At 42.2% G+C, this 12248-nt stretch overlaps 1 protein-coding gene across 1 annotated transcript; it reads right to left on the bottom strand.

Annotated features, from left to right (window-relative positions):
• Nucleotides 1-235: 235 nt before the first annotated feature.
• fkbp8 (FKBP prolyl isomerase 8) lies at nucleotides 236-9939 on the bottom strand. The gene is made up of 9 exons (XM_072660302.1): nucleotides 9834-9939; nucleotides 7219-7497; nucleotides 6919-7088; nucleotides 6750-6838; nucleotides 5886-6106; nucleotides 4638-4810; nucleotides 4356-4433; nucleotides 2458-2595; nucleotides 236-1442 (listed from the first exon to the last, which is right to left on the bottom strand). Exons 2-9 carry the CDS (start codon nucleotides 7484-7486, stop codon nucleotides 1356-1358), a joined length of 1224 nt encoding a protein of 407 aa, XP_072516403.1. The 5' UTR covers nucleotides 7487-7497; nucleotides 9834-9939; the 3' UTR covers nucleotides 236-1355.
• Nucleotides 9940-12248: the final 2309 nt, after the last annotated feature.

The following is a 12248-nucleotide window of genomic DNA, read 5'->3' as shown; positions in this document are numbered from 1 at the left end:
GGGGAAACAGAAGGCCAGTCATGGCTGCGTCAGAACAACGTCAGTATTTGCCAACCTATGACCAGGGAATGCCCCATCCATTAGCAACGAGGTTGGACATTGGAAAAATGACAATGAAAGGAAGGCACAGGCACGGTTTGCAACCCTCATAGTGTTTGTAGGTGTTTAATCACACGTGCACTGTCAAATTCTTCACCGTCCACGACACCAAGCAGGTGTTTTAGCTGACCAGAGGTTGATGTGCAAAATTTTATTTAAATTAAAAAATACAACAAAAAAGAAACACAGCAGGAATGTGGTTAGAACTCCCCAAAACAGATTCCCTAAAACATCAACTGAGCAAATATGATAATTCCTTATAAAATAAATCAATGCTAAAAATAAATACACTGTACATTAAATGAACACCATTAACAAATTTAGACTAGAAAAGGAATCAATAAGTAACTAAATAAATGGTCTGTGGAAGGGGAAGGAAACCCCTTACAGTGTTTGGTCATTTAGAAATGGGGAAAAATAAAAATCAAAAATCAAAAGGGGCCGGTAACTGATTTGTGTAACAGGCGGGTCGAACCTGCAATCAGCAAATGTTCTTCTGAGTTTTGGGATCTGCTTAGAATCAAGACATGTATGACTAAAAGCTAGCAGCGTACACAACATGAGCTGATGTAGAAACAATGTAAGAGAGTAAGAATAATATTAGATGATGTAGTACTAGAAAAATTGGACAACCTTCAACACACACACAACCTCACGCAACCTCACACACTGGAGGCCTTTCACATTACCAAAAGTCTGAGAGCCTACATAAATTCACATAACCTGAACTGAAAGGGCAAGTTCAGTCGTTACCTTTCAAAAACCAACTGGGCAATTGGCAGCAACAAACAACAGTATGGTTACACCCATATATATTATATACAGCCACTGTCACGCAAAAACCTTGTCTCTCCAAAACAAATCAACTGCACAGGAGAAAGAAAAATCCTTATTAACGTCCAATGGAAGTCAATGTAAAAATAAAATTATTCTAAGTCACTTTGGAGAATTTCTATTGGTCCATTCATCATTTAATTTTCACACAATCCAAAGGACAGCGTTCGGATTCATATCAAGTCAAAAAGTGAAACGTGGCAAAAATGGAGATACAAGGTTTTTGAGTAAACGCGACAATATAGAGAGTGTTTGCAGATCAACATATTTATACAACACTTCTCGTCTTTTTTTCCAGGTCACCTTTCATGCAGTGAACAAAAAATATTGACACCATCTGTAATAAAATATGGTACTGGAATATGATTCAGGTATGTTGGTATACCCAAAAGTCTACTTCGCACCAGCATCGTTAACTCCATTTAATTTCTAGCAGCAATGACGACAGACAAGGCTACTCCTCCAATAGCAACAGCTGTAGCACCAAACAGCCATTTCCAGCTTAGACTCTGTGTGCAGAAAGAGAGAGAGACAACAATTAGCTTATTTCAATCTCTTAAATAATACAGACATTGCTGATCTGCATATTTTCAGCACAATTCTATTTGATTTCACAAATAGATCCAACAGACTGATCCGTGCTCAACCCACAAACGTGTTGGATAAGCTTTATAAAGCAGCTTGCAACAAGTCTAATTTCAATTAGCTACAAAAACTGGATTGGTTTGGTGGCATACCATTTGCACTGGAATCTGATACAGATTTTGAGTATTATACAAAATTAAAGCAGATCCAAAAACACTACTGTTTTTATAAGCAGTTTATTGAAGCACTTTGCTTAAATCAACACTATGTAGCATTTTTACCTTAAAATAACAGCTGCAAAAGCATCATGCTGCTCCACTGACCTGTAATAGTGAGAATCTCTCTTACGATCTCTATCGTTGCTACTCTGGGCTCTGCATGCTACTTACTGCACTATGTTACTCATAAAGCATGAATTACACTATCCGACTACACTGTTAAAGACACTGGATAAAGAACCTTTAGAGGTTTTTCAGTTTCAAACTGTGAAGGAGCCTCTTAAGGTGCTTCAAGGAACCTTTAAGAAAGGGTTTTCTTCTAGAAAACAAAAGAGTATATATTCTTGAAGGTTCCTCAAAGAATCTTAAGAGGTTCCTCCACAATCACAAACTGAAGAACCTCCAAAAGTTCAAGGAGCAAGTAATGCCAATCTCACATTTTACTGCTTTAAGATGAGCATCCAAACATAGGCCATCATGATCACAAAATGCTCAAACACCCCTCAGAAACAACATGACATCACACAGCATGAGTATGTGATGATATCGGTCCCACTAATCACTACTATTTCTCATCAGGTTCATTGAGGTTTTTGCCACCTGTCTGTAAAAGTTGGCCAACTTGGCAACAACTGCTCTGAAACAACACATTCATGGGCAGAGTACGGGGTAGCTCAGTGCATCTTCTATTGGTATTAATGGGGACGGGTGCCAGACTCACCCATGAGGACTTGGCCCGGGGTTTCTGTACCGCGTTGATGTCAGGTGGGTTTCCAAGCATCTTCTTATACATAGCCTGCTCAGCACCTTTCTGCTCAGAGTGTTTCTTCACCAGCTTCGACAGCTCTGCATGGATGGTCTGCCCAGGAGGAGAAAGTGGAATTAAAGCATGTGTGTGTGTGTGTATATGTGTGTGTGAGTGTGAAGAGGCATGCTGATGTAACTGTTGCTCACACCATGACACCCAGCTCCACACCAGCTCTTGTGAACAGCTCACAACCTGCCTGTTATTGTCAGCACTGAACAGACTACAATAAGTCTGATTTTCTGGAGAGTGCTTCCTTCACAAGAGGAGCATATGCAAATGAATCACGGGCATCAGCAGTGGATGTGTGAGAGAAATATTTGTGTGGGAATGTGAAGCGAAAAAAATCCCTCCCAAACTAAACCCAACCCTGTTTGTTGTCTTGCCCAGTTGATGGTATACATAACCCTCAATTTGGCTATGCAAGCACAGCAAGGCTCATATGGCAAGCGCCTTTGCCTGGGTGCAAAAGAGCAGAGCGTGTACACTCAGGCTCTCCTCTCCAGCTGCTTCCTACATTAACATGAGCCTCGTGTCGCGTGTAAGGTTTCCGAGGTGCCCCACGCTGTTTCCAACTTCCATGCTGCAATCAGATGAACTCGCATTAAAACAACTGCACTGAATTCAAATAGATTAATCTCTGCTGCACGCTTTGCTGTTAAGCTGTTAATTACAATGATCAAGGAACAAACAAAACACAACACTGGCAGAAATGTACGCCAGCATTCTGTATTGGTGTGGGAGGCAAATACCACCCAGAGGAAATCTGGAATGTAAAGAATTGCATATTATATAAGATAAATGGAACACTATTCTTGTCCACTGCCACTAAAAAAAAAAAAAAAAGGGGGGGGGGGTTTACAAACACGATTCAATGATTGAAGGAATTAATCATATCAACGCATTACAAGTTAACCATCTGTAAGAGGCCAGACACAAGAGAGGTGGAGAGTACAGGCGTAGGTGGGTTAGTGGTGACATGCTGTTCGCAGGCACACGGCACTGCACTGAGGCACTGAGCTGGCCTGCGCTGTGCTGCACAGATGGCAGAGAGCAGGGAACCTCATCCCTCTGCCTGTGTAAGCAGAGTAGGGCAACGTCGCTTTAGATATGGCAAGTGTATGGAGGGATCTGGCTATTTTCAGCCTCGGAGAGAAATAAGATCCTGGTAGGTGATGAGTGCATGACCGTCTGCTTGTCTGCTCTCACACTGGGCACATGTGGGGGTTTACAGCACCACCTTCTGGTGGTTTAAGAGATCATACAGGGCTTTATTGTTCATAGGTCCAGTTCTACAGTCCTACATTCCTTCATTCCTTAGTTTTATTCATTTAATCCGCGCCTTCTATAGCAGGGTACCATAGGGGGCTTTTTAGCAACGCCAATTCACTTACTAGGAGGAAACCAGAGTACCCATAGGACACCCATAGGACATCCATAAGGACATATGGAACACACCAGCAAACTCTCCACAGACAAAAGACCAGAGGAAGGATCGCACCCACAACACCAGGTCCCAGTCTAGTTGTTCTTGCAGCATTGTCCATTTCAGACAGAACAGCTTTTCACACAATGGTGAAGATCCACAATATAGACATCCCTTTTTAATGCAGTTGCACCCGCCCCGTTCACTAATGTGTGTAAAGTCAGACTGCATGGCTAGGTGCTTGATGGCAATGTGGCACTGGAACTGAATTAAACACCTGTATTCAATAATTAAGTGGTGTGTCCCAACACTTTTGCCCATATAGTGTACCTAGGAAATCGTTTTGTTTATAATCTGACTTAAAGTATCACAAAAATCTCTCCAATACCTTGTTACTTGGCTCCAACTTCAAAGCCCTTTTCAAAATCCTAATGGCATCAGCGTACTCCCCTTGCAGAGCTAATACCTGGAAACAATGCAAATGCAAGTAACAAACTGTAAACAAACAGTTTTGCAGCCTCAAGACTGTAAAGTATGTTAGGTTCCCTTCTTTTATGCTTGCTACTGTTTAGCAAAGCAGGAACATGAAACCAAAACTAAAGCGTTTATCATCTTGAAGATATGACTGGCAGAAAAAGACACTTTTGACGTGTGTCTAACGGAAGGGTACCTTTCCCTGCCGAAACAGAGCCTTTATGTTGTCTGGCTGGTGAGCGAGGACTGAGACACATGAGCGCAGTGCAGCTTCATAGTGATCCAGCTTAAGCTGAGCAGCGGCCATGTTGTTTAGACATTTCACCTTCACGTCCAACAAGTCCTCTTCTTCTTGAGAGCTGATGTCCACTGAAACGACAACAATGCAAAGGTTTAATTAATATATGTGGGTAATAATCAGGAGGAAACTTTATGGTTTCATGGTGTGAACAGGCAATCACATTTATTCCCACGGAGGAGATTTTGGTATTGCACACAAGCTACAGTACATGGACAAAAGTACTGGGACACCTTCTTATTCACCGTTTCTCTGAGAATTAGGGTTATTTAAAAAAGTTTATACTGTTTTTTCTAGAGTAACTTTCTCTACTGTCCAGGGAAGGGCTTGGAGGATTGCTGTGAGGATCTGACTGCATTCAGCAACCAGAGCGGTAGTGAGGTCAAGATGTTGGATGATCACCACCCCACCTCATCGCCCCAACACCCTAGCTCAGCCCAAAAGTAATGGATGGAACACCAACCATCATTCCAGAGAACACAGTTAAAAATGCAAGGGGTCTTTATACCCCTCTAGCCCACGCCTCGCAATAGCCAGGGTGCATGTAGGTTCATGTTATGTTGCTCCAGAGAGCCCTATTCTATTGACAATACTGGCTACAGGAGGGATTAGACGAGCTGTGTATGTGTGTGCAAGCGAGACTTCTGCATTAGGAGATGCCCTAAAACAACAACTCCAACATATGCAACAGCCTCTCTTACAGACACACTTTTATGTGAGAACTCAGCGGAACTTGATTACATCCTACAGCACGCTGGCACCTTTTGAGGCAGGTTACTCTGAAAACATTAACACATTTACGGCAAACATCAACACTGAAGTGACGACAGGACGAAGTCTTAAAATCCTCATGAAGAAAGCTTTAAATGGAGAACAACTACAACAGTAGAAATATCTGGATTTGGTGCAAGGTGCAAGGCTGAAGGTCCTTATTTCAAAATCCATTAGAATCCATTAATCCACAAATCAGGATGAACACCTGAGAGTTTTACAGTCTTGGTTTGATGAACACAGCTGCCATAAACTCAGCATTTCCTCTTTTTCCTCCCACTGTAACCCATTCCATAGTCATGGATGGTGAGTAAATTATCCAACAAATATTTCCTTATCTCCAGGCTAGGTCACAGTAAATCATTTTCTTTGTACCTCTTGAGCTTGCTTCTGTTATCTGCAGGGCAATTCCATAGGAATTGACAGCAAAAGCATAGTCGCCACGTTGGTAGTGAACATTGCCCCGTTCGCGTTTCTTGCTGGCCAGGTTGATCCTCTCAGAAGGAGACAGGAGCTCCAGGTCTGGAGCATCAGTAGCAGACAGGAGCTGCACTTCTAGGATCAGATCAGCATGAGGAGGCACCGGGGGAGTAGAGCTGCAAGTGATGAAGAGCACAGAGCAGCAGGTCAAGAGAGAAAACAAACACACACAGCTTGCATAAAGAAATGCATGTTTTACAAGGTGGATAGAGTCATCCATGCACTGTTAAGCTTTATTTGAACATGATCACTCAGCTTCTAGGGTATCGATTAAGTCTAGTCTTGGACTACATTGCAATTCACCAATGCAAATTCCATTTAATCCAGGCTTAAGCCTTATCTGGAGTCGGGAGCCCCTTTCAGACATACAGGGGAACCCAGAACTTTTCCTGGCATTAGCCCCCTAGTACAAAGTCCGGATAATGTCTGAGTGAGCCCAGGTGTGAATTTTCCAGAGAATTCACAGTGGATCTACACAGCATCTACACAGGTGTCGCCTCTTGCCTAAACCACGCAGAATATTTCCTGACGTGAAATGGCAAGTCCGGATAAAGTGTGGACGTGATTCTCCAGACATTTTCTGGAGTCCATGTGCAAAACGGCTTGGGAAAAAAGGTCCTATCTGTGAAATGCAAGGCAAATGAGAAGTCACAGCAAGGTGGATGGCTTAATTTAAGCCCAAGTTAGAATCTCAGAAACGTAAGGAGAGAAAGGCTAAACCACCAGCATTACATTTAGTGTGTCCATCTTTGGTCTCACCTTCCCAACGCTCCATATGCATATTTAGAACCTGCTTCAACCAAGGCCTTTTCACCCATCTCCATCAGCTGTACAGTGAGATCCAACGCCTGAGAAGAGCAGTGAACAGTTACTAAACCCAACCAATCTTTAAAGATCCACTCCCCATTAAACCCAAAAAACCATATACCTGAATGACATCACCATCGCCAAGAGTGAAAGAGATGTCGGACTCCTCCTCTACCGTGGTGCCATTAGTCAAAGTGGTCTTAAGATTAATGGTGACAGCTTGGCCCCTCTGAGGTTTGCTGTCAGGTCCAGATCCAGCCTCTAAAACCTTCTTTCTCAGCTGTCCATTCCCTGCAGGCACATTTGTATTAAATAACACAAACACACTGCCTTAAAAAAAGACAAGGCATTTACGCTATTTCATACCAGACCTCAAAAAATCTCACTGAGGCAGGCAACCTTTTAAAAAGAGCTTGTGTACCTAACACATCCAGCCATTCCTCTTGGGGCGGAGAAGGCCTGGGGTCTGTAACGGCATCTGCTTTAGCTGTCTCTGCCTGGCTGCTCTGTTTCTTTCCACCACCCGCATCTTCTAAAGGTGGAAGGTCATCGTCTACTCCGTCGTCAACATCTTCCAGCATCTCGAAGTCTTCTCCGCTGTCTAACAAAGAGGTTCGCCCCGACTTTTTCTTGGACAAGTCCTGGTTGTTACCGGAGCCATTCACAGGTGTGCTGTCTTTGTCTTCCATCTGTTACAGATCTACAACAGGTAGGACAAATAACTAAGCTGAAGAGGTCTGAAAAGGTCATGCTGGTGTAGCGTAGTGGGCGACACCACCATCTTCCCTGTGGTAGAATAAGGTTTGATTCCTGGTGGGACAAGCTCATCAGGCTACAGCAATAAGAAGCCTTAGGCAAGACTCTTAGCACTACATCTGCCTACCTGTATAACCTGATTCAAATGTAGGCTGCTCTGCATAAGAGTTTTAGGCAAATGCTGCATATGTAAATGCTTCCTGTTACTTACTGTCACTGCAGCAGAATTAAGACTGAAGCACAGGTAATGAAAAGGTACACAGTAGCATCTGTCTGACCAAACCAAGTGTCCATAATAAAAATGAGAAAAAAAACTCACCCAGGAATTGCTTCACATATTAATATGCTATATGGGCAAAAGTATTGGGCCACCTGCTCATTATTTGATTCTGTTACGTAAAGAAGGGTTTTAAAAGAAACAGTTCACCCTGCTTTTGTTGGAGTAATCATCTCTACTGTCCAGGGAAGTCTTTCTATTAGATTTTGGAGAACTGCTGTGAGGATTTGATTGTATTCAGCAACAAGAGCATTAGTGAGGTCAGGATGTTGGGTGATCATCACCCCAGCCTGGCCCAAAAGCATTGGATGGAGCTCCAACTATCATTGCAGACAACACAGTTCCAATGCTCCACAGCTCACTGCTGGGAGGTTTTATACCCCTCTAGCCCATGTCTGGCATTAGTAGGCATGGTGCCAATAGGTCCATGTTTATCTGCTCCAGGGAGTCCTACTTTATTGCTCCGGGCTATTGGTTGTGGGTTCGATACCCGGGCTTGGCAAACTGCCACTGTTGGGTCCTAGAGCAAGGCTCTTTACCCCCTATGTGGGCAGTGGTGGCTCAGCGGTTAGAGCACCGGGCTATCGATAACAGGGGTTCGATTCCTGGGCTTGGCAAGCTGCCACTGTTGGGCCCTTGAGCAAGGCCCTTTACCCTCTCTGCTCCCGGGGCGCTGGAGTTGGCTGCCCACCGCTCTGGGTGTGTGTGTACTCACTGCCCCTAGTTCACTAGTGTGTGTGTGTGTGTGTGTGTTCACTACCACAGATGGGTTAAATGCGGAGGACACATTTCGCTGTACACTGTACAGTGACAAATACGTGCACCTTTACCTTTATCTGCTCCCCGGGCACATGTGTGTGTTCACTGCATGGCTGGGATAAGTGCAGAAGCCAAATTCCATCTGTGTCCATCACAAATGGTCAATGTGTTTCTTTTAATGTTTAATGTTTAATTGCAAAACGTCCTCTACAGGGACTAGACAGCCTGTGTGCATCTGCACATCCGTGTCAGCAATTGGTGCAACTTCAAGCAGCTGAATGCACTCATTCGAAGGGGTGTCCACAAACATTTGGCACATATAGTGCATGTGACACAGCTTTTATGTCTTTGTACTGGATTTGTACATTCACTGTCCTCTTGGTTAATGATTGAGAGCAATTCTAAGAAAAAGGGTCTGCTTGCCAGCGTCCACAGCAAGCCAACAAACGACCTTTAGGCAGATTACAGCGCGATGGACGAGCTGCAGCTTCAGTGAAACGTTATTTAAAAGGCTGTAATGTTACCATGCTGCAGGTTCTCTGCTTATACTGCTATTATATGGCCTGAGTCACTTTCAGAGGGTTTTCAGGAGGAAACAGGAGCTGTTCACACAGCTTACACTCATTCAAGGTAAGAGGAACCTTGGGATGTTCCCCTAAGGATGCTGAAGACTAATCCACCCACAGCCAGCTCCTAAACCTCTCCGCAAGGGGGGTTGTTTGTTATGACCAATGACATTCAACCTGGCTATAGAGGGCACAGAGGACAGCAGAGCAGAGGGCTTCTAAACGCCCACCCTGTTCTAGCTGGTTCTTTGACCCCCGAGTCTCCCTCCCAATCCCGGGTGACCTGGATACATCAGATGCAGCTTGCTAAGCAGTTGGCTAACGTCAACATTAGCTAGCAGCCAAATGGCAGGGTTGCCCAACAGCACCAGGAGAGCCTCTCCACCATCCAGCACTAGCTACAAGAACACCAGTTGTAAGGCTAATTATCTGCTCTCATGTACAGTGTAACACAGGCACGGTTTTATGGGCTGTTTTTTATTCAGAAACGTTTAGAAACGTCTCTCGGGAACTTTCTGTAAAGTTTGCAGGCTGCCAGCATTAGCAGGCGCTCTAGCTCGGATGCTACAGCGAGCTCAGCTCAGCTCAGCTCAGCTTCACTGAAGACTCGCGTTTATTAACAGCGTTTACAGCAGCTTTCCGCCTGAACTACTGCGCTCCGAGAGCATGAAGACTCACCCCGGGGTGCAGGAACTCCTCCAGACTAGACCATGAACCAGGAGAAATCAGAGCTCCAGCAAGGCGACCAACTTTGACAGCAAAACAAGCAGCAGCGCTTCTTCCAGAACAGGGGCTGTCCTAATCATTTCAAAATAAGAGTCCTGCTTATACAAACCAAAAATACTGAGCCTCTTAAGTATGAAGGTAACATTACACGTAGAAAATCATATATTTAGAGACTTAAAACATTCCCTCGATTTAATAAATCGTCCATTAAATTGAATAAATTGTTCTCTTGATTTAATAAATCGCTCCCACGATTAAATAAACCGTTTATTTATTTTTTTATTTATTTAAGTAAATATTATTTTTAAGAGGCTTCATACAGAAGAACCAAAAAAGAGCTTTTTCTTTAGTTTTAGTAAATGATGGTTGTCATTCAGTAATAATAATAGTAGTAGTAGTAATAATTAAATATATATTAAATATATATATATATAATTAATATATATCATTAAAAGCTTGTGACTGCACTGAAATATCTATATTGATTTATTTTATTTTTAATTATTTGTATTTTATTAGGAATCAGAGTCAAAGAAAAGAAAAATAAAGGCAAATAATAATATTTAGAGACTTAAAATGTTCCCTGAATTTAAAGAATCGTACCCTCAGTTTAATAAGATGTTCCTTCAGTTTAACTAAAGCATCCCCTCTGAATAGAAGGGACAGTTTATTAAATTGAGGAAGCGAATTGTTAAACTAAGGGAACAGCTCATTTAATCGAGAATATTTAATATTATTGTTCTATCTTGATACTTAGACATTAGTGTAGTGCTTGTAGTATTTGTATTTAGCTGTTGGGTATTTGGATGTACCTTTGTGTTCAGGTCTCAACACTTATCTTTTGTATTTGGTATTATTTGTAACAAGCAGGGATCATTTCTAAATGGACAAATTAAGTAATTCTGTAGGTCAAATTAAGGCCCAGAAACGGCAAAACTGCCTTTACAGCTGTCCAACAGATGTTTTAACGGTCTGGATCTGAATTTGCCACCTCTGCTTGCTAACATTTTTTTTTTTTTACTATTTTTTTTTTTATTAACACTCCCAAAAAGGTCTGCTTTTATTTATAGATCATGTTCTCTTACTCATGAGAGTAGTATTTTAACATCATACTACATCTTAAAATTAAATCATTGTTTATTTGAGTTAAATACAAACGTTTGACCTTATATGTCAAAATAAAAGTCCTCATGTAACCACCACTAGGAGCCAGGAAAATATCAAATTACATTTATTATTGATGCAGCCATTTGTTTTTGATAAGCAAATTTTCTTTTTTTTCTGTCAGTCTAAAGAAACTTTACAATATAAAGTAACATACAAAGGACATCTTTATTACCTACACAAGACACCTAAGTCCCTAAGACACAGATCCAAACTAGCCTACCATGAAATACAAAGCAAACCCAATGAGACAGACTGCTTCATATTGAATACTGTCGTGTCGCCAGAAAGGACAATGAAAGGTACAGGAAAATCTCTTCTCTTCCCACCCTCACCAAATACACCCCTCCCACACACACACGCTCACACACACGCTCTCTCACACACACGCTCTCTCACACACACACACTGCCTTTCCCAAATTCCTCCAAATGTTACAGTATTATACATCACAATAGAAGTACAGAGATGGCCAACAATTGTACAATTAAGGACTGAGAGAGGAGTTACTGGTTGTTAAGAGTCCTTCAAATGAAGAATGTCCCTTGGTCCCTTGGTTTGTTTGAGTGACATTGGTCTGCATTTGCATTTGTGGTAGGGTACATCAATTTGATGACAGAGATTTCATATTGCAGTTATCAGGGACCATAAACAACATCATTAAGATGCCCTGCAGAAGATGCAGCTGTCTTCAGTGAAGGTCACATTGCAAACCGAGGTCAATCTGCGTGAATATAGGCCAGCATGCATCGTAATCACTAGCCAGAAGTGCCACAATGTGTTCATCTGTTAGCTCTCTCTCTCTCTCTCTCTCTCTGTCCTCCTGAAAACTATATACAGCTCTGTCTTCAGACTCAAAAAATGTTTGTCCTTCACAAACTCACCGCCGTGAATCTGTGAATCCCACCGGAGATACAAATGTTTACAGTGGATTTAAATTTGATTCTTTTTGAGGTATTAATTCAGAAAAATATTTTCTCGTATTCCTTATTTTATGCAATAGGGGTTCCCCTTGATCTGTTACTTTACACCAAACCATCTCTTTAAAATACAAAAACACAAAACAAATTCTTTATAACTTATTATTTTCAGCTGTACTCGTTGGTTGTGACTGACATATCAAAACATGTCAATGATATCAAAATGCATTTTACAGTATTTACAATAAAATCAAAAGGTGCAGGGGTTAACAAGGGGGGAGGA

Source organism: Salminus brasiliensis, chromosome 17 (genome assembly GCF_030463535.1).
Source record: "Salminus brasiliensis chromosome 17, fSalBra1.hap2, whole genome shotgun sequence".
NCBI classification, from domain to species: domain Eukaryota; kingdom Metazoa; phylum Chordata; class Actinopteri; order Characiformes; family Bryconidae; genus Salminus; species Salminus brasiliensis.
The sequence above is the reverse complement of the archived record's forward strand: the minus strand, read 5'-3'. Positions and strand labels throughout refer to the sequence as shown.